Here is a 21,275-nt window from a genome sequence, read left to right on the forward strand (position 1 = left end):
CCCAACTTAAGCCTTTCTCCTACCTTATAATGAAGTTGGAATATTTCCTTAAGTATCATTATAAGCACCCTCAGGAATGTTAACACACTTACAGCAAAATGCTCAAAAAAAAAAGTAAGCTACTATTAGTGCTACACGTGATTCATAATGTGTAAGACAAGGTAAAAGCATCTCAAGTTAACTTTGTGCAGCAGTTTTGCACTGTTTCTCCACAAGCTCCCAACATACGATGCTCTAAGATATCAGTCAGCTCCTGTTATACATTAAGCTCAACTTACTAAGAGCAAAGGGCTCTCAATAAACCATCACTTGAACATGAAACAAATAAATAAATCTGGACAATTACCACTGCATTTATTTTTTTTGGTATAAAATGCTTGTGCAGGGAAGTTAAAGCTGCTGCTACAAAAAATAAAAACAAAAGTTATAAAACATATACATATTTACATATATTACTTATAAGATGTAAAAATATAAGTTATTTACAAATACAAAACCTTCAACAGCACAGATGCATTTTCCTTGATTGTTGGCACTGAGAAAGCAGTGGGGGAAGAAAAAAAAAAACCAACAGATTCAGATTATTTCCAAAAAGTTGATGCTCGCTAGAACTAAACTGCTCAAAGTTTTGCTTGAGCAAGTTTATCCATCATTTTGACGAAAAACTTGTTTTGTATGACACTTTACAAGCAATTTGCTACACATAAACAGAGCAACCCTTCCATTCCTTTTTTTTTTTTTCTTCCTTTTTTACCAGCTTTTGGAAGAATTTCTGCATAAGCAGAGTAAGATCAGTCACATCACTTGAAAGACAGTGAGTTTATTAAGCTCTTGTGTCCTAACACCTGCTTTGCTTTAATCAGTGGGGAGCAGCTGGATTGGTGAACATCACAAGAATAGAAGACAGACAGTGCAGCTTCTCTTTGATGTATTCTGGCAACTTATCGTTTTCTCCATACCTAGAAAGGCAAATAAGCAGAAAAATTCAGATGCTTGAAATAATTCGTTTTATTTCAGGACAGTATAATTATTTCAAAACTTGCCTGTAAATAGGTAAACCACTAAGTCAAGTAGATGTTAAGTACATCTAGACACAGTAATTGGAGTTTGATGGCTGAAATCTAGCCCCCCCCCTTCCCTATATATATTTAACTGAAAAAAGTGTTTCGGATTAAGCAAATACCTAAACAATGTTTAAAGCTGCAATAACATCTGAACAGACTGAATATTACTGTCTCAAACTTTGCACAGAAGCAGCGTGTTACCGAGCAGCTATATTTGTATGAAAAGCACCCACTGTCCAAGAGATATGCAAAACTTCACCTGAGCAGGTCAGGTCTATGCATCAGTGTTGACATGCTATCCCCCTAATCTAGCAGTATCTTGGGGGAGGGGGGAAATAAAGCCTTATTTTTCTCCCCCTCCCTTTTTTAAGTACTATACATGAATAGTGGCTTATTCCGGAGACTAAGCAGATGGATTCCCAGTTTTTTTTATTCCTTTGTTATCCAGAGTTCAAAGCTGTCGGTGTTTCTCTGTTTATTAAGCTTATATAAGTTAATCAACTGAGAAGTGATTGAAAAGCGAAGTTTAAAATATTTACAAAACAAAATGAACATCAGCTATAAAGTTCACCTGACAGTAAACCAGATTTTTCTAGCAGTAATAGACTCACCTCGTTGTCTGGCCATCTGGAGATGTGTAAGTGATAGAAGAAACACCTGCCTGGGCTACCAGTTGGGATCCATCATTAAACTGAACCCATACTGCTCCACTGGTCAGCTAATGAGAGAAGGTGCATTATGGCTTCAGCACATAAAATACAATATTACATACCTAAATTTTTTTCTAATTATTGAAGCTGAAAGTTATTCAGAATTGCTGAAGTGACTTAGGTACCTTGGTCAGTCTTTTAAAGATAAAGATAGAATGCATTCTACTTTGGAGTAAGTAGTCTCAGGCAGTCTCAAGTACAGGTTTCCTGAGGTTTCAGATACTCAGCTTCAGTCATCTTTTTCAACAAGAGTTAAATAAGTACCTTTAGCTTAACAACTCCTACAGACATTTTAAATAGGACCAAACATAGAATAGGAGGCCTGTTTGTCAGAGTTCACAGCTGTATACATTTTGAAGTTCATATATAAAGCAAACTTTTTTCTGTTAGGACAGGAAGCTTACTTTATCTGGATTGCAGAGAACCATTTTTTAATTCTAAAGCTGGTCCCACAGAAAAGCAGGGGAAAGCTTTCTTCGTAAGGAAACAGCTTTTCCTGTTGTGGAGGCAGACTCAGTCTTCCTGTACAAATCTGGTACATAGCTGTTAAAGGCACTTTGTCACGACACCTTTACATCTATGTCAGTGAACAGACGGAAGCTTAACAGCTTCCATTTTCTACTAGAGTCAAATTTAAGTGACAGAAGACACTGAAATCAGCAATAATAAAAACGGGGAAATTGTGAGAACTGAAATGCTGAACTATTATTTTGTCAGCTTCTGCTTACATAGTTGACCATGGTATTTATTTAAGACACTTACTTGGAAGGCTCTTTCCACGTACCAGTTTTCAGATTTACACTGCAGCAGAGCACAACTGAATGCATTCGTCACAAATCAAGGTTAAAGTTAAACTTGAGATACATCTTTTTAAGTGATTAATGGGAAAAAAAAAAAAGAACAGACTTCCCTCCTTTATCAGCATTCCTCACCTGAGAAGCCCAACCAACATTTTTCACAAAGACAGATTTTAAAAGTTGGGCTGAATTTGGACTGCATTCCGTTTGATGAACAGAGGAGCAAGTAGCTTCAGCAGTGTTAGTCACAAACGTAGACTTTTCATACGACACCACCTAAAACCCAGAAATGCACAGTATTAGCAGCCTTAGTATTAATCCAACTGATTATATACCAACTACAGTGGTCGATTACCACTTGTTTTAATCTTTTCATACATACAGACAGATTTAGCCTATATACTTCATTTAACAGCATTACATCATAAAGACCCCACAGGATTTTGTATGACTTTCTCAGTACCATGACAGTTTTTCTACCGCTTCCCTGTACTCACAAAGGAATTGCTTTCCCTAAGCGGACTTTTTCTACTTAAACCCCATTTTTCCTTACTGACTGTCAGAAACCCCTGTCCATCTTCAGGAAAAACATTCAGCACACATTAGATTATAAATCAGCCCTCATTCAGATGACCACTGGGCTAATATTTTACAAAAATATGGACATTGCTATTAATTGGAAACTAGAATATTAAGCATAACTAGAAGAATTATACAGCACAAAGGGAGTCTGATCAAGTGGTGAATTAAGAGTAGCAGAATATCAAACATTGGAGACCATTAGGACACCACTACCACTACTGTCTAGGAGGAACAGGTCTGCTTCTATACAAGTTCTACTACTCGGATACCTCCTCCCATAGTCACAGAGATGACAGATGAGGTGGTGGTGTGCTTAGAGGTATTTAAGATTCAGGGTTCAATGAAAAGATGCCAGTCAGGGGATGTCTGTGAAATAGGAGAGCTTGGTCAGGAAAGAGATCAGGATCCAGATAATTACAGGAACCTGAAAGAAACAACAAGCTGTATCTCAGGATATACAGATCTAGTTCAGGTATAAAGAAACTGATAAAAAGAGTCAAGAGTAACATGGAAAGGCAACCAGCTATTGTGTTATTTTGCTTAGAAACACATACTTCAGAAGAGAAAGCAAACAGTGAAAGCCTTAGAAAGACCTAAGTGTTTGCTATTTGGCAAACAAAGAATAGGTTTGAATGCTGAACCCTTGAGTTTGAACTCCGCTGATGGGCAACCTTAAGGCAGTGTAAAAGTCAACACCAGTACTGAAGCACTGAGGAATTTTTGTTGCCAGGTTCATTTCAGTCAAGTGAAAACTGGCAGATTCTGCACTAAGGACACGTGCTCCGCAATCAAAGAACAGATGCAGACCCACATAAATTCAACAGAGTTAAGATGATACAAACTCAGTGTGCCAAGACGCCAGTATAATTCAGTCAGCTGGGGAAGCTGGGAATGGTTGTAATGTAGCAATTAAAGCTTGGGGGGGTCTTTTAAATGAACTAGATGAAGTTGCACACAAAACCTTGTTGGCTAGACATAAGTATATCTACACTTACACTTTTTTTTTTTTGAATACACACTAACCCTTGATTATTTCAAAACAGTAGCCTCAAGTGCTAATATCCTTTGTGATTACCATTTGATACACAGGCCTGAGGGCACACAGAGCTCTCCAAAACAAGCTGAAGACTCTGCTGTATAACACAAGCAAGGAATTTTCAAACTATGTTCCAAGGAGTCATTCATGGTAAAGTTTTGAAGGATTTTGATTTTTCAGGTGATCTTAAATCCAGACACCAAAAGTTAGTTGAAGTCAAACTCACAAATGCCTAATAAAAGCCTACGTCCATACAAATGTAATCCCATTAGTTGAAATAAAACAGCAATATTTGAATTCCTACTGGACAGCAGTCTCCACTGTACGTTCTTGTGTACTTACAGGAGGAGTAGAGTTTGGAGTTTGAACTGGAGTAGAACTGGCAGCTATATTTCTATCCAGCACCGTAACTTCTTTCAAACAGTTGGTATTGTCCAACAACAGAGGTGCTACAGCCTGTGGCGATTCAGTATTGCCAGGTTTTCTGGAAAAATAATGAAACAAATTGGGAAACAGTCCATCCAAAAGGGAAGAAGTAGTAAGGAGAAAGAAGACAAGCGAGGAGAGGTAGCTTTTCCTTCAGTTTACCACAGACTGTACAAAGCACTTGATGGCACTGGCCTTCTGCAGAATTGGTTTTACACATGCAAACTGTTAGCCCGGTTTAGTCTAAATCCACAGGTGTATGTTGTCTTAGCATCAAAGGGGGCTTTGCAGGTCCAAAATAAGGTGTTCATACATGCTATTAAGTTACTATTTATCTTGCTAATGACTATAAGCATCTGTTAAACAACCCTGGCTCTGCAAACATTAGCTGCATAAGACTGCTTAGTGTGAACATTCAAGTGCAAAAGTATTTTCAAGTGAAAAATATTACCTTCCAACAATTATTGGAAAAAATGGAACACTTTCACTCCTTTTTTCTTCTTCCAAAACAGCAGATTCCAGTGCAAGGCATATACGATGTCCCTGGAATTAGAAGGAACTTGTTAAAGTTTTTAATTGAGAACTCTATTTCATACATGTTTAGCTGCCAGGTGAGACTACACAAGGAAATGCTTTTTTCAATGTTACTGAATAGCAATAATAGCTGCACTCATGTGCCATGGAGGTGATTCAAAAGCAGGACTACAGCAAGACTCCCTCGTAGCTTCAGCACATCTGAAATTACGCTCTTAATAATCACATCTCCTCCCCTTCTAGCAGGGCTACATGGGGGACTAGAAGATCCCGGAATTCTATTCCAGAAAATAACAGAACATAAGGAAGACTGATTAGGAAATCTGTACTATTTTTACTGTTTCCTAAGATCATAGACAAAAAAAAAAAATTACTCTTGTGACTGCTAATTGGGTGACATGAAAAAAAAAAAAAGAGAGATGGAAAGCACAGCAGGCAGGCCAGTTAAACACCTTTTTTTAAAATTGTATAAAGCGGCTTCATCTGTTCTGTTTAATCGTTCCACCAGACAGGCAAACCTGCTTTACACACTAGTAAGAATTTCCTCTAACAGGCTTCATTGCGAGGCATTGTTACTCTTACCTTTACATTGATATTTGCTCTTCCAAAAAACACTTATCCAAAAACCACACAATCATCCCTCCTTATTAGTGTAATGAAAAATATGAAAAGCAACATCAGAAGCACATTTGTGAAAGAGAAACTGAATTTTCAGAAGTTGCTTTGCGCTGGAAAAGGTCTATATGAAACAGTTTACCTCATTTGCATGATCCATATAAGCTTGTATTTCCTTCTTCAAACCTGCTTCGCTTTCTCCTTTCAAAGTGAAGGATTTCCCTGATTTTTCAATCACTCGAGTTATACCAGCCGTCTTGTGTATCTTTGCTCCTGTAAAAAATGTGAAGATTTGTAGCATGAATTGTATAAAATACCAGCATCTATAAAATAGATATTTCTGCCATTACATTCTACTCTACTAAAGTGCATCTCACTGACTTAATTACTGCAAGAATAAAACCACTCTTGCATGAGCTATATGTCTACCAGAAAGAAAAAGCCACTTAAATTGGGACTATGATGTTAACGGAATGCCCTCTGTGGCCAAAGATCACTACTTAAATGGGCTGAATAATGCATTTATTACATATTTTAAGAACGTTAATCTGAGATAAAATTAACATCTCTAACTGTATTGCCAAAAATTGGTTCAGTAGGCTCTATGAGTATTCGAGTATGGTTTTAAAAAAGAAAAAAATATGCCCATTCTTTCAATAGCAGCTCAACACTGAATCACAGAGCTGTTAAGTCGTCTTTTTTTTTTGTCATAAGTTCTGTTGGGGTATATCTATGCATGCAGCAAATCAAATTAGTGGACAGTAGTCTATAGTGAGAAAGCAATCACTAGCACAGAGTAGTTTATGAAGGGCAGAATTGGAAAAGGCAGAAAACTGCTTCCTGCAGTGAGTGTTCTTGGATGTAGGGATGATTGGAGTAGGGATGCATCTTTCACTAAGTAGGTTAACTAACAAATGTAGATGCAAAGAAGAGCTTATGCATAAAAACAAGGCATAATTTAAATAACACCTTTGCAACATGTACCCCCTGAAGAAGATATCAGTAAGGAATTATTAAATAATAAACTGATCTGCAAGTGCTAGAATAAAGGCAGAGTGGCAAAAAAGTTTCTACTATTTTCTTCAACCTGAAGTGTTCCTTGTTTGATGTTTGGCAATATTTTAGTGCAGCTTTAATAGCATGATATAACTATTTGCATAATTGCAAAAGTGAATACATACCGTCATAAAAACAAACTTCAACATCTGCAGTGGGTGAATTTTCCATCAACATGCACTTGGCATATCTTGTATAGAACGTAACTTTGGGGGTTTTTGTTCTTACCAACTGCACGAACTTGGCTGCATACTGGTATTTTTTCCAGTACTTTTCTGGAAAAGAATATTTTAAAATCTTGTATCAAAAAGTCATTAGATTAAACACCGTGCACCAGCTTGGAGAGAAATAATTTAAAATATGTATTTGATAGTTGGAAGTTGCAAGTAATATTTAACTACCTTACAGAAGTATGTGCAAAGAAACTGACTTATTTCTACCAACTTTCAGAAAAGTGAGTATCTTCAATAGCTTCAATTAACGTATTTCAGAACCTAAACAACATAGTTAAGTGCTGCATATACCATTTAACTAGATACCATGCTCAAGCTGGCTTCAGGTAAAACCTGTCTCTGATCTCTAATTAGTAGCGAAGCCTGCTTGTCTCTTAGGAACTTATAGTTAGCTTATATTTGTTCTTTAGCTGTCTACGTTAAATACTCCGTCAATGCTTTTAAATATATATTTTTCCCCTTCCTCCCCAAGTTATGAGTGTTAGGAAGCACAAAGTAAAGCTGTTGTTTTAAAAATGACTTGATAATTCTTCCACTCATATTTAAACAGCTTCCAATAGGAATGAGGAGAAAGTTATGAAAGCTTTAATTTTAGTACACTACATTGTAAAGGGGTAAGTGAATTCTTATAACTTCCATACAAAATGAATTAAAACCTGTGGATTTACACTTTCTCGTCTTACACTGGAAACCCAGTTTGAAGTTGAACTTCAGTTGAAGTTCAGTTGAACCCAGTTGAACTGCAGTTTGAATTTTATTCTGAAAGGAGTTTTATCTTCACAATGATTGTAAAAGTAGTGGCTAAAGACGCTCCAACTAGATTCACCTAAAAAAAAAGTCACATTAGTCATCATAATTTTAAAATAAATTTCAGGTTACCTGGCAAGTTGTCAAAGTTATACATACAGATGTCTTCAGGAGGAGGAGGAGGTCTGTCATCAAGAAGGAAACCTCTTCCTTCATTTGGATGATAAACTGCAATCTACAAAAAGGAAAAACCTGCGCTTACAGTTGCAACTTACTACAGCACTCCCTACTTTTAACAACTATGGAAATAAGTCACAGCTTAATTAGTTATCATACTTTACCATGAACGGTCTATTATTACTTTAAGTAGCTATTTAACAGCAGCAGTTTTCCAGCAATACTTCACCTATTGCAAAAGTCAAGTCCAATAATTGCTTGCTACCTATATTTGTATGGCTGCACTATGGGGCACAAGAAAAGGAGTTTACAGCTGTGCATATGCAAACATTGCATTTCCAAACAAATAATCACTTAACTGAAAATAAAAAAAAAAAACAACTCTGAAAGAACAGAATACTCTAAACTCTTTAGACAACAGTGAAGAAATTGAAGACATACCACATTTCCATCACAAGATATTCTCAGAACTTCTTTCACAAGTTCTTGTGAATGGTGTTCTTTTAGAAACTCCATACACACTTCCCCAGTATCTAGAATGCTCACCTAAAATATATGAAATATACAAGTTAAACAAAGACTTTTACTTCTTGGCAAGGTAAGATACCATTTTTTACAAAAATGCTTTTAAAAAAAATGGTTTTCTTCTTCCTCAAATGCACTGCAAACTTATAAATGCTTCTTACCGTAACTCTTGCTATTAGTGCTATTGAAACAAAACACTCCAACATGACTGAAGGTTATAAGCTTGGTCAGTGAGGGTGTGGCTTCTCAATCAGAGACAGGTCAGCCCTATTATGTTCTTTTTAAAAAAAAAAAACAAATTGCGGGGGCAGGGGGAAAGCAGCAGGGTAAGCGAGACTATAAGAAATGGAACAAAAGGCAGAAGGGTGATACCAGGAACAAGCCACCCAGAAAATCTATGTGATCAGTAAGGATTAACGGAGTTTGTTTTGCTTTCCCACCCACAAGACAGGGAAAAAGTAGCACTATAGGAAAAAGAGTCAAGTTTTCACTTGAGAGCAAGATTGTTTTAGTTTCTAATCCACTTATTTATCTAATCTGTAAATGTGTCTGATGTGTTTGACAGTTAAAATCTTAAATGTAACAGTACAGCTAAGCAGTACATAGTTTTAGAACTGTAGGAACTATATATACACTTAATATTTGTTATGTCTACCTACACTTTCTTCACTTGTAAACTAAAAGCAATGCCACATCACTATTTGCAGGAAGTGACCACGAGTATTCCACATACAAAAACTAAGATGCGTCTTGCTAATATAACTTTAAATTATTATAGATTAAGTTTTCTAAAAACAAATGCTTCTAGTTTACCAAGTGAATTTTAACAGCTAGTCACACTGTATTTAATACTTCAGTTGTTTCTGTTTTAGGAGCTGATACATACCACTGCATTTTTTGTTTTTTGCCTGATGGGTTTTAGCCTGTGAGCGTTGAGAGGCGATACTAAACTTCGCAGTGTAGGTTTCTGATGTGCTGGTGGTTCTTTGCTCCACATTTGGTTTTGTTCTGAAGTTGACCAAAGGCCACATGTAGAAGATGATGGTTGAATTTTCTCAGATTTGCAGAGAACTCCAGGGTTGTATTTCTTTGGGTTTCTCTGGTTTAAAGAACGTGGACAGTCGACAGATGTATCATGATTCCTTATATCTTTTAGGGTGTTCCATGCATTTCTTGATGCATCTTGCTGCACATCCAGATGATACCGAAAGCCCCCGTGTGCATTATTGTTGCCAGTTAGATCTGCAGGTGGTCTCAGTGGAACTGAAAACATCATAAAGGTACGTTGTAGATTCAGAGTCACAGTCAGAAGAAAAAAAGCTATTATGCATTTAAAAGCTTTTAAAAATATCATCTTGGAAGGCTTATTTAAGTGGAGAATAGGATTTCTTTAATCCTCAGTGCAAATTATTAGGCTATGACTTTAGTAGCAATCAATATCAGTGCTAACAAAATTACAGTGCTATTTAAAAATAAACTGTTACTAGATTTCAGTTATGATGGCCTTCAGTCTTAACATATATCAATTCATTTTGCAAAGCCATTTATAAATAAAATACTGAGATTTCAAACAAAAGTTTACAAGAAATAGTTTAACTTGTTGAAACACAGTTTACTTGCCACTCAGATAACCACTAGAAGCAAGTTTCGTTTAAGTTCCAGCTTATCTAACTAGTGTTTTAGCATCAACCATAGGTTTTAGTACTCAATATGTTAAATGCACGCTCCCAAACCCTTGTTTTATTTCCAGTCACTTGTTAAAAGACAAAAACCTATTTTTTTATATTAAAACTGCCTATAACTGCTTCCCTAGTTTTGATATTTAAGCCCTTGATCAACTTTCGCCTCAACCCACAGTCGTATTGCACTCCTCCTGCCATGTTGCAGAACAGTTGAGAAGGGACCAAAAATTAAATAGGATTATTCAGATCATGTGTCATAGGATTCCAATTCCCTATAGACAGGAAGGGAAGGAGTCCAGCAATACCAAAACAAAAAAGGACAGAATGGATTTGTGATTTAGTTTTATGATTAAATTACATTATTTGTAAATGATGTAACACGATGCATGACAAAGAACACCTCCTTCCCTTCTGTGTCTTTTATCCTTTCCTCCACCCCTCCTTCTGCAGCCTTATTATCTTTCTCATTCACCAAGGTCCCATTTTCTCTTAAGGTGTATTTGCTCAATTAAATTAACAGGGCTTTTGAGTCACCTGCCAACCTTTTGTCATGTATTTACATTTAGACATTTCAGGTCACAACTGAATAATTATGGCAGGTTCTATAATTGTGTTTTTCTCTTTTTTTTTTTTTGCTAACTTACTAAAAGAACAGAATGACCTCATTTTAGGAAGCTGAGAATTCAAATTCAATGTACGATTTCTTCATTCTTATGAAGTCAGTTGCATACAGTTCATTATACTGACCCAGAAGCTTAAGAGAAACACTAACTACAAAATCTTCTGAAATTAATTCCTACCTCAGGAAACTAAAGTGTTACATTTTAGTCCAAGAGAGAAAACAAAACAATGTTTTCAATGGGATATTTCTTGCTTAAGAATGATTCTACAGATTAGTGATACCAGAAATAATTTTGCCCCTGTCAATACCTGTCAATACCTGTCAATACCTGTCAATACCTGTCAATACCTGTCAATACCTGTCAATACCTGTCAATACCTGTCAATACCTGTCAATACCTGTCAATACCTGTCAATACCTGTCAATACCTGTCAATTTTTTTCGGTGACAACTCAGTTTAGGGTCTCCCATGTTTTTCATTCAGAAAAAAAAAGTCTGTTTACAGTAGCCTCTGTTAACATCCAGTTGCTGTTATTTAGGATGCCAGCATTATACTCTGGTACCACAGTTACTTGGCCATAAACTTCTATCACATGTTTAAAGAAATAAAATACAGAAAAACCCACAGAAATTGTTACAAGTTATTACTCCAACTTGAGTGCAAAAACACACAACTGATTCATAACACACCATTTGTTTGCATGCTTCCAAGCCACTGCTGCATTGTTTCAGCCTGGGACTTCTGCTCTAGCAAACCAACCTGGGGCTTCATTGGGCAGAGATAATTCAAGCTGCAAAATAAAAGTTACACACGTAATCAAGATTACATCAAAGACACTTAATCAACAGAAGTTATGATGTTACAGCTGCAGAAACCACAACACTTTTAGAACACATGTAAGAAATGCAGGCGGCATTTTGCAGCTCTAGACAGCATAGAACATGCTTCTTTTTTCACAGGGAACGTTCACTGGATAAAGCATAAAAGATAAAATACTGTTTCCAACTGGAATGAAATATTATTACTAATCTTTAGCACAAATTTAAGACTGTTAGCACTCCCTATTAGGCTCTTGTAACTGACATACATGAAGAAAAAAAGCCATTGATAATGCAGCCAGCAGTAGCTGTTCTTACACCTAGTTCTTAATTTACAGTACAGGAAACAACCTCAGAGAAGGCACAGGGATGGGAACCCATGACCCCAGTGTACTCATTCAGCATACCAAACATGCAGCTGAAATACGTAGGCAATCTTACCACCTAAAATAATATGAGTTTGCATAAATATAGTCAATCCCAAAGATTATAAGATTTTTTTTTTACCAGCTTTTTAGACAATGACATGTATGTAGTCAGAGATGAACTCAAGCTATAATCCACGTGTTGAACAATAAAGAACACACACAAAAATAGTTACAGCAGAATCACTGATCTGTTGTAAATTCACACTAAGCTCCTGTGAGGTAGCCTGCACCTGTCTGTACTTTCTTTTTGCAATGATCCCTACTTTAGCATTGGCAAGGACTAAGTTATCACCAAAAACAACCCCAACAGCATATAAGCATCTAATTTAGGTCTTACAGCTTTGCATTTAAGATTGTTGTGCAGGCTAACTATAGATGTAAGAGTCTCTCCTATGTAAAACCATATAAAAAATGGTAACCATTCAGTTAATCCCCATATTTATTAATATTCTGTCACATTTACATTCAGCATATCTTTATGAAGTTATGGGGAATACAAATAAGCATTATGTTATCAATTGCATAAATAATTTCTTTTTTGATTCATCAAACATTTCTCAAGCTAGGAAGAATGCACTTGCCCATTTAACTTGCTGGACAGAGACTTATGTCAAACACTTGTGAATTGTCAAGAAAAACCTTCTTACTCAATGTACTTTTTTTACAGGGCAAAGTGCTCCTTTGCATTTTCCCTGAACTAATTTGCAAAAAGAACATATGAAGCCATCACACAAAGTTGGCATTTCTTAATGTAGAGAGAAATGCAAGAACCAAAGATATGCAATAGTCCTTATATCAAAATAGGAAAGCACTCTTTGTTATTCCACTGATGGAAAAAAAAAAAAGCAAACTTTGAGCTTACACTAAATTTATCACAAAGGCAGGCTCTTGTTGCCTAGCAGTGCACAGAGGGCAAAGATGAGGCCTTCAACAACAGAGAAAACATCCTAGCATCACTTGTAGTTGTAACACCTGAGCTCGTTTGTATCTGCTGGGGAAGTCTATCAATGTATTAAAAGGCAGGATTTTCACCCAGAAACTACAACTAAGGACAGAACTAAGCTTCAGACAGTTATCTTTGAATGTTATTTTCCTTTCTGGTACACCAGTTTTATAATACATCACCTAATCTTGTACTTCATTTGTTTCTTTTCCTTTACCTTATCTAAGCATAACAGAAAAAAAAACAAAAAACAAAAACAGAGCAGCAAGTAAAAACGTTAGTATTCACACTCAAAATGCCTTCTACACTAATCTGTCTCTTCTACAAAGAGCAATTAACAAGGTGCTCTGCTACAGTTACTGCAGGGAAATACTTAACTTGCTGCGCATGGAAATAAGTGAATAATGAAGTATTACCAGGATAAATAAAAGCTACGATCCAGCTAGCTGAGGCACTGCATCTATGAACTTTAAGATAGGAACAGCAGGGAGACAAACCTCTACATAGCAACAGCTTCAACTATCACCCTCTCCTATTTGGTATTCAAGCTAGAAGTGTAGATACTTCTGACAGTTTAGTTACAGGACAAGTCATGCATTTAACATATAAGGCAGCTGTAAATTTTGTCATAATAAAAACTAATTCTTACTGTGGTTGATCTTTCACAGGTGGAGATATTTGCCCTTCAAAAGAACCAGAACTACTAGAAGTCTTCTCCTTAAATATTTCTCCTATATCGGTATAGCTGTTGGCAGGTGAAAAGTATTCTGTATTTTCCCGCGTTCCTACTTTAGGCTTAGAAAGCAGTTCCATAGAGTGACATCTCTCAACAACATTCAGCATGCCTTGAGTCTGACTATGGGATGTGCCAGACCTATCTGAAGAGTGGGCTCTTCGGAGGTAGCGTGAATGCGGTCTCTCTTCAGCAACTTGCATGGCTCTTCCCCTGCCAGTTATGCCAACTTCTTTTCCCTGAATTCCCCACTGAGGAAAAGAACCGCTTCCATCTACGGATGAAGCATCACCGGAATTCTTGGTTTTAGGAAAAAAAGTAATTTTATTTGGGAGTGGCTGTCCAACTAACAGCTTCTTCTTTTCCTTCAAGGAACCACTGGTACTGATGCTGGAAGAGCCTGTGAAGGTTGTAGAGATGGTAGCATTTCCACTGTCCATGGAATCTTCTGAAGTTCCCGAATCCTTACTCCGAGCAGAGCTACACCTGGACATAAAAGGATGATCCAACACAGAGGAAAGACTCAAACGATCTGCTGGATTTTTGCGAAGTAACCTATGTATAAGGTCTTGTGCCTCTCTTGATAAAAAGGCTGGCATTTCATAATCTGCTAATACTACTTTATTCAGCGTGTTCTTGACTGTGTCAGTGTCAAAAGGTGGCTTTCCAATAAGAAGAGTGTAAAACATACAGCCCAAAGACCACACATCAGATTCAAGTCCATGTGGACTCCTTGTGGCTATCTCTGGAGAAATGTAATTCGGAGTTCCACACATGGTGTAATGCTTTTCATGAGGCATTTTCAGCTGAGTTGCTAGTCCAAAATCAGCAATCTTGACATTCATGTTATTGGTGAGTAAGATATTAGAAAGGGTGAGGTCCCGGTGCAATATTCCATGAGAATGAAGGTACAGCATACCCGTGATAATTTGATGCAAGAAGTGTCGGGCTGTCAAAACACAAAACCAGATGGTTTAGTCACATAACTGAAACTGTATCTGTGAAAATAACGACTTTTTGAAGTCTGCTATTGGTCTTGCCTTTTTTTTTTTTTAAATAACAAAGATGTTACAAGGATGTTTAAGTGTCATACTAATGAGACAATTTTCTGCTTTTTGCTTTAAGCAATACGGTATAACTATGTTCTAAGACAGTTCATAAAAGACACTCTGTAAATGCATTAATCAGATTTCTTTCTTTGCTAACAGAAAAACGTAAACAGGACTGGAGATATTTTTAATTGGCCTAAACTTTATAAAATTAGATTCTTAAGAATTTTAAAAGTGAAGTTGCTCCACACTTTCAGAAACAGCAAATACACAAAATCAAGCAGCTTCACTAACGTGCAGATTATAGAGTCCAGGCAACAATTTGGACTGTATCTGTTTTATCATTAGCAAACTGACATGGCTAGTAGAATTTCAATTTCTCAAAAACTTCTAAGTTCACGATACTGGGATAATCTTTCTGTTCTATTACATTAGAAACTCAGGGAATATTCAAGAGTTTTAGCTTACAGCAGGAATAACAAAACCTCATCCAGGCTGAAACAGCATCATTTATTATGATGCTGGAATTACAGTAATTTTTAGAATGATTCTCTCTAGAGCAAACAATTTACAATCCTCCTTCTTTCTTATCAGAGGACAAAGACTGATGAGTAATAAATGTTAGTAGAAACTACTCCTCAAAGGAAGAGGCTTCTTTATCCAGTTCAGTGGTTTATCAGCTTTTAGAACTAAGGTACCATCCGATGAACTATTTTTCTGGAGCAGATCTGAACTAAACACAGATGGTGCCTGTATAGCTGTACCCCTTTAAGCCAGTCCTGTGATATGGGTTCCAAAAAATCCATGTTATAATAGTTTCACAGAATTAGATTAGAAATTGATAGAAAAGCTGGTAAACTGGAAGAACTGTACAAGCAATGACCAGCATGGTAAGTCTGGAAGCAGTAAAGGCACTAACCACTGCATCCAGATCAACCGAAACCTGACCAGCTTGTTTGGCTGTGCCCTCAAACATTACAAAGCAGCTTGCTTTGCTGTCTTTACTTTTTAATTTATTTTTTTTTAATTGCACTATTCTAGTTGGGCTTTCAGTGGTCCATGTTCTCACTCTCAACTGTAAGAAAATGAAACATTAGTAAATTTATAAGTGCAATTAATTTTTTTTCAAGACTTCTTTCTCAAAACACTATTCAGAAGAATAACATAGCCAATTCAAGAGTTTTAGAATTACTCTTACAGTGAGCTCTCAAGGAAAGATGGAATTTTTCAGTGCTTTCCACAAGAAACAGAAGTAGAACCATAGTAGAATTTTGTCCCAGTTGCCAATCCTTCAAAAATTCTAGATGGATTGTCAAATTGGATATTTCCTTGGTAACTCAGCCCTTCAGCAACACCGTTACCTATATTATCTTCATTTCCACACACCTTGGAACACAGTAAATATTTCCAAGAATACTACATACGGCAAACTCATCTAGAAGACTTTCTAATTGGTGACACGTAATACAGTAATACTGAGGCGAAGAAATGCAACACAAAGCAAGCAGATCTGTGGATATGAAGCTACCAGTCTTCTTCTGTGGAACTTCCCAGTCTTGACCTATACTTCAACATAATTTTACATACAAAAGTAAATTCTGCTTTCAATATACCTCTACCTTCTAAGTTCACTGTCTATTTTTTAAGCCCCAAATAGCACAAACTACTGTAAAATGGCATAAGCAGAAACAAAAGGATACAGAAATTCAAGTGAACATGTGCAATAGTAATTAGTCTCTAGATTATCACTTATCAGAAGATTTTAAGCTATACAAACTGGTTCAGAGTGATAGCAGTTTTAAATATCCTTTCACTAGAATTAAATATTTATTGAATAAGCCAAAACATTAGTATAAAGACAGCTACACAGAAATGAAGCTCACCTTCTTCTTCTGAAAAGGGCTTCTTTCTGTTCTTTATGTATCTGCTCATTTCACCATTGTGACACATCTCAAGTATCAAGTACACGTAGTTGCTATCTTCAAAATAATTATAAAGCTAGAACATAAAACAATGAAAAAATTAAAATACCTTTTGTAGACTACACAGCAAGTCACACATACATTCCTCTACAAAAACACAATTCTTACCTCAAGTATAGATGGATGCTTTAGCTGACAATGTATTTTCACCTCATTTTGAACCCTCTGAACCATTCCAACTTTGTGCATGGCTTTTTTATCTATCTGTAAATGGATCACAAAACATTTTTCAAGCACTGTAACATTGATTATGTACAAGTTAGTTTCAAGTGAACGTGAAATTCTAGATCTTCAATGCACGTTTGCCTGAAGACTTTGAAATATAAGCAAGTTTTCACATAGTTTAACCTACTATATGCTTTTAATGAACAAATATCATTGGTAAGTGGAAGAACACACAACTGCCTGAAAGTAGACAAGTTTAACATTATCAACACTAATTAGAAAGTTTTCTGAAACACTTAATCAGTCAAACCTGATTCTGATTTTACCAGGCAAATATACTACATATAGTTAATACTAGAAAGGTGGATAAATAAAAGTACTATAGATAAGTGAATTTGGGAAAACACCTGTGATGTGCGAGTTTCCTTCACAAATTTTGTCTTGGCAGTGAGGGAAATTTTTCAAGGCATTTTTTCCCATGACCTCTCCAGCCACATGGATTTTGTGGTCACAAGTTTCTGAATTAGAATTACAGGGCTGATTAGATGGACAATGTTGAACATTTGAGCTTAAGTTGTTTTAATAGCCCTGTAAACATTTCTATTAATTATCAATACAGTCTATTTGGATGTACTGTAGGATCGAATCCTAATCTAAATATCAGTTACATACAAACAAGCAATCCAGGCAACCACATAACCCCAACCTGTTGCAATTTGCTTGTTCAGTCTCTCAGAAGACTGTGACTTCCTTACCATTTTGATAGCCACTTCCAGACCGGTTTTCAGGGATACTGCTCTGTAGACCCCGGCGAAGGAGCCCTTCCCCAGGAGGTTCCCCACCTTGAAATCCTGCAACACAACAACAAACCATGGCCGTCAGACCCAGCTCAGGCTTTGAAGCCTCTCTCCTGATACAGATCCCCCCTCCCTTCAAGAGACGGTGGGCTCTACACCGCCGATGCCAACCTCAGGCGCCCCCGGGAGAGTTACCTGGACGGAGCTCTCCGGGGCTCGGCGGCTCGGCATCGTCCTCCCCCCCCAGCGGCCAGTTCGCACTGGCACTTGCCGCCGCCCCGGGGCGGCTCGGCGCCGCCACCTTCCCGCCCTCTCTCCCGCCGCTCCAGGGTGGACGACAGACACCCGCCCCCGGCTCCCGCTGCTATGGCAGCGACCGCCGCCCGCCCCGCCACCACGGAGCGCCTAGGGCTCTCCACAGCCCGGCCCCGGGGCAGCTCCCCAGGGCCAGCTCCCTGGGTGGAGCCGCGCCCGTCGCCCCACAGCCACCTCCCACAAGCCAGAGAGGGACAAGCCCCCGCCTGGCCTCTCAGGACAAATGGCGGGGCGGCCGGCCTCCCCACCTCTATTTTCTCGCCGATGCAGGTCGCCATGGCGCCGGCCGCTCTCCCCGCGTCCCGCTATGGTTTCTCCTCGGGGCCGCCGCTCCCCATCACGGCGCCCTCCGCCGCCGGCCCAGGCCCGCTCGCTCCCGGGCCCGGCGGCCGCTCCCCTCCCCCGGCGCCTCCATTTTGAAAAATCGCGCCGTTACCCCCCCGCCGGCCCCGCCTCACGCCCCGCCCCAGGTCGAGGCTGCGTCTGACGCAATGGCGCTCAGGGTCGGGCTGCGAGACGCCGCGCATGCGCAGGGCGCTGCGTGCCCGTTTCCCCGGCAGCCGTTACGGCGCGTGCGCTATGGGGGGTTCGGCGGTCGCTGAGGCGTTGGAGGTTCCCTGTTTCATCTCAGCCCGGTGGCTGAAAAATACCCGCTTGCCGACCGCCCTGCGCGGCTCCCGGACTCTCTCCTCAGAGGAGGGAGGGCCTCTAGGCTGCTCTGTGGCCCAGGGAGGGCCGGGCTCCCTGGCGTCGTGGTGGAAGCCGTCAGGCCTTGAAGATGGGCCGAAGCGAGCTGGTGGGGTCAGCCCCTGGTTGATCGTGGATGAACGTGAAGTTTCCTAGTAAAAGGAACAGTGCTACCCCTCACGTGGGTATCTCCCTTGCACTCAGTAGAGAGGTTTTGTTATTCCTTAGCTATTATTTTTAAATAGCTGGGCTAAATTCTGGGATGAACTGTCAAAAAGCTTAAGGCCATACCTTCAGAGGAGGCCCTTAGGGCTTCCTCCTTAGGATGATATGTAAGGACTGCCTTACCTATTGAGTACAAAGTGCAGTTCTTCCATCGTACCTTCTCTGATACAGTGTCTAGTAATGGGGACTCAGGGTGTTTGTCTTAGACATACAAGCTAGAAACAGCGATGGACTCAGGTCCAAGACTGCCAGTGTGGCCTGCTGCCCTGTCTTTTAAAGACTACCCACAGGGAACAGCAACTGTCTTCACCTGGCACCCCGAGAAATCTGCAGCTGCACGAGAAACGTGCCCAGAGCTAGCTGAGAGGAAGAGCTGTCAACTGGGGTTTGTCCCAAATCCCCTTCTCTCAGGTGTTCAGTCCACTGAAGAGGTGCAAGCTGAAGTTTTAAATCCTCAGTTCCCAGTCCTTTCTTGAAGGTACATTGTTGTGTTTTTTCTGCAAATACCTGAAAAAGCTTAGGTCAGTGAGGTTTTGTCAGCTGATGGTGGTATTGTGTGTAGTAGACTACTGAAGCACATGCTGAGCAAACTGCAAAGCTTGGTTTTAGTTTACTTTTCTGCTTGAGGAACCCATTGGAGGGTCCTCTGATTTTGGGGCTGTAGTGCCAAACTAAGTAACGTCCTGGGATAGTAACATAGCTTCAACATAAATGCACTGCAAGATGGTAACTAATTTGTATCACCAATGGCATTTTGGAGCACTTAGCTGAGAGTGGTGATTCTTTGTGTCTATTACCTACTTCTTGGATTCTTTTTATACTGTTTCATATGAAATATAAAATTTTTTGAAAGCAGACTTAAATATGAACGTTAATGAGGACAAAGAGGAAGTATTTTTTGTACTAAAACACTACTAGGTGCCATAATTGAAAGGGCTTTTAATAGAAGAAATAGTGCTTCTGGGAATGGATTATGGTTTGTGATGTTCGTCATCAGGTTTCTCAGTATTTCTCTTATAAAATGTGGGCATGGTATTTTAACCTGCATATATTAAGGGGCATGGAGCATAATACAGATTGGCCTTTCTTAGCAGATACACCAGTTTTTTACTAACAGGATGTGTATGCTCTGAAAGATGGTTGATGTCGATTGGAACAGAAGGGGGAGCTGTCAACACACCAGGCTAAGAAGAAGGGGCTCAGTACAGACGCATAAATTTTTACTCTTCACAGGAGTTAATGAAGAGTTCTTTTCTCATGATCTGGGAGTGGAAAAAGGGTGCTTGGTACTGTAATGATCTTGCACGGTGAAACGCTGGGCAGGAAGAACTCTTTTTGAGACAAACTTTTCTATTAAGGAACCAGGTCAGCATTCTCCTAGTTGCATTGATCTTAATTCTTTGCCATTAGTAAGTGACTGCTTCCCTTAAAGCAGCAAGTTTTGTCGGCTTTTTATGATGTCCTTTATCTCTTTCCGTTAATTGTCTGTAGCATCATCCCTCCAAAGACCTTATTGTTTTTCTGGCCTTCACTTTTATGATATGACTGGAATAACAACACGTTTGTGTCTTGTAAGTGTGGTAAAATATTGCTCTCTGCTAGTTACACATCTTCATTTGCATAGACAAAGTTAACATTCTTGCTGGGTTACAGTTTAGTTTGAAAATTATCAAAGTCAAGTGGTTTTGAAAGTAGAGCCAGAAAGATGTTACATTGCCTTTAATGGAGTAGAATCTAACCTATAGAGGAGTAGTCAAGTTTTTTTGAACCATTCATTTGGAAAAGGAATGGTACAAAAGGGAGACCAGACCTGTTGTATATAATTTCATTATTTAAACTTTGTTGTTTTCCTTGCTGTGAGGTTCTGCTCATGTTTTGGTTTCTTTTGCTTTGAGTAAAATGCTTTTAAGTGGATCTGGGACTGTTCAGTCATTCCACAAGTATTCTACCAGCACCCTTGTTCTCAGCTGCGTTTCTGATCTCTCAGTGCTGCTTTCAGCTGCAAGCCATGCTATTTCAACCAAATCCCTCTTGGGTCTTTAACTTTTTTCAAAGGTATTGCAGCTCCCACTTCTGTTAGTCTGTTCCACTGGTAGGATTTACACTAATTTTACAGTGGTTGTTATTGTTGTAATTACTGTTAGAATATAGCGCAGCTTTTCTTTGAATTGGCTTCTACCACGAGAAGGTGTGATAAGTATTAAGTACAGGCAGAACTGAGAGGCAAAGGCAAAACAGCTGGTTTAGTCAATTTGTGGGTTTAATTCTTAGCTACATTGCTTTATTTTCCAAAAATGCTATTTCTGACTATTTTTCTGCTGAAATA

The 21,275-nt window shown here is 38.7% G+C and overlaps 1 protein-coding gene across 1 annotated transcript; it reads right to left on the minus strand.

Annotated features, from left to right (window-relative positions):
* Positions 1-725: 725 nt before the first annotated feature.
* Positions 726-18,423, minus strand: PLK4 (polo like kinase 4). Its single transcript, XM_074589071.1, has 16 exons — positions 18,286-18,423; positions 17,681-17,776; positions 16,869-16,964; positions 16,662-16,776; positions 13,646-14,678; positions 11,497-11,597; positions 9,389-9,765; positions 8,419-8,523; positions 7,933-8,035; positions 6,946-7,095; positions 5,907-6,037; positions 5,067-5,158; positions 4,532-4,673; positions 2,707-2,847; positions 1,676-1,782; positions 726-959 (listed from the first exon to the last, which is right to left on the minus strand). Exons 1-16 carry the CDS (start codon positions 18,313-18,315, stop codon positions 860-862), a joined length of 2,919 nt encoding a protein of 972 aa, XP_074445172.1. The 5' UTR covers positions 18,316-18,423; the 3' UTR covers positions 726-859.
* Positions 18,424-21,275: the final 2,852 nt, after the last annotated feature.

Source organism: Larus michahellis, chromosome 5 (genome assembly GCF_964199755.1).
Source record: "Larus michahellis chromosome 5, bLarMic1.1, whole genome shotgun sequence".
In the NCBI taxonomy this organism is placed as follows: domain Eukaryota; kingdom Metazoa; phylum Chordata; class Aves; order Charadriiformes; family Laridae; genus Larus; species Larus michahellis.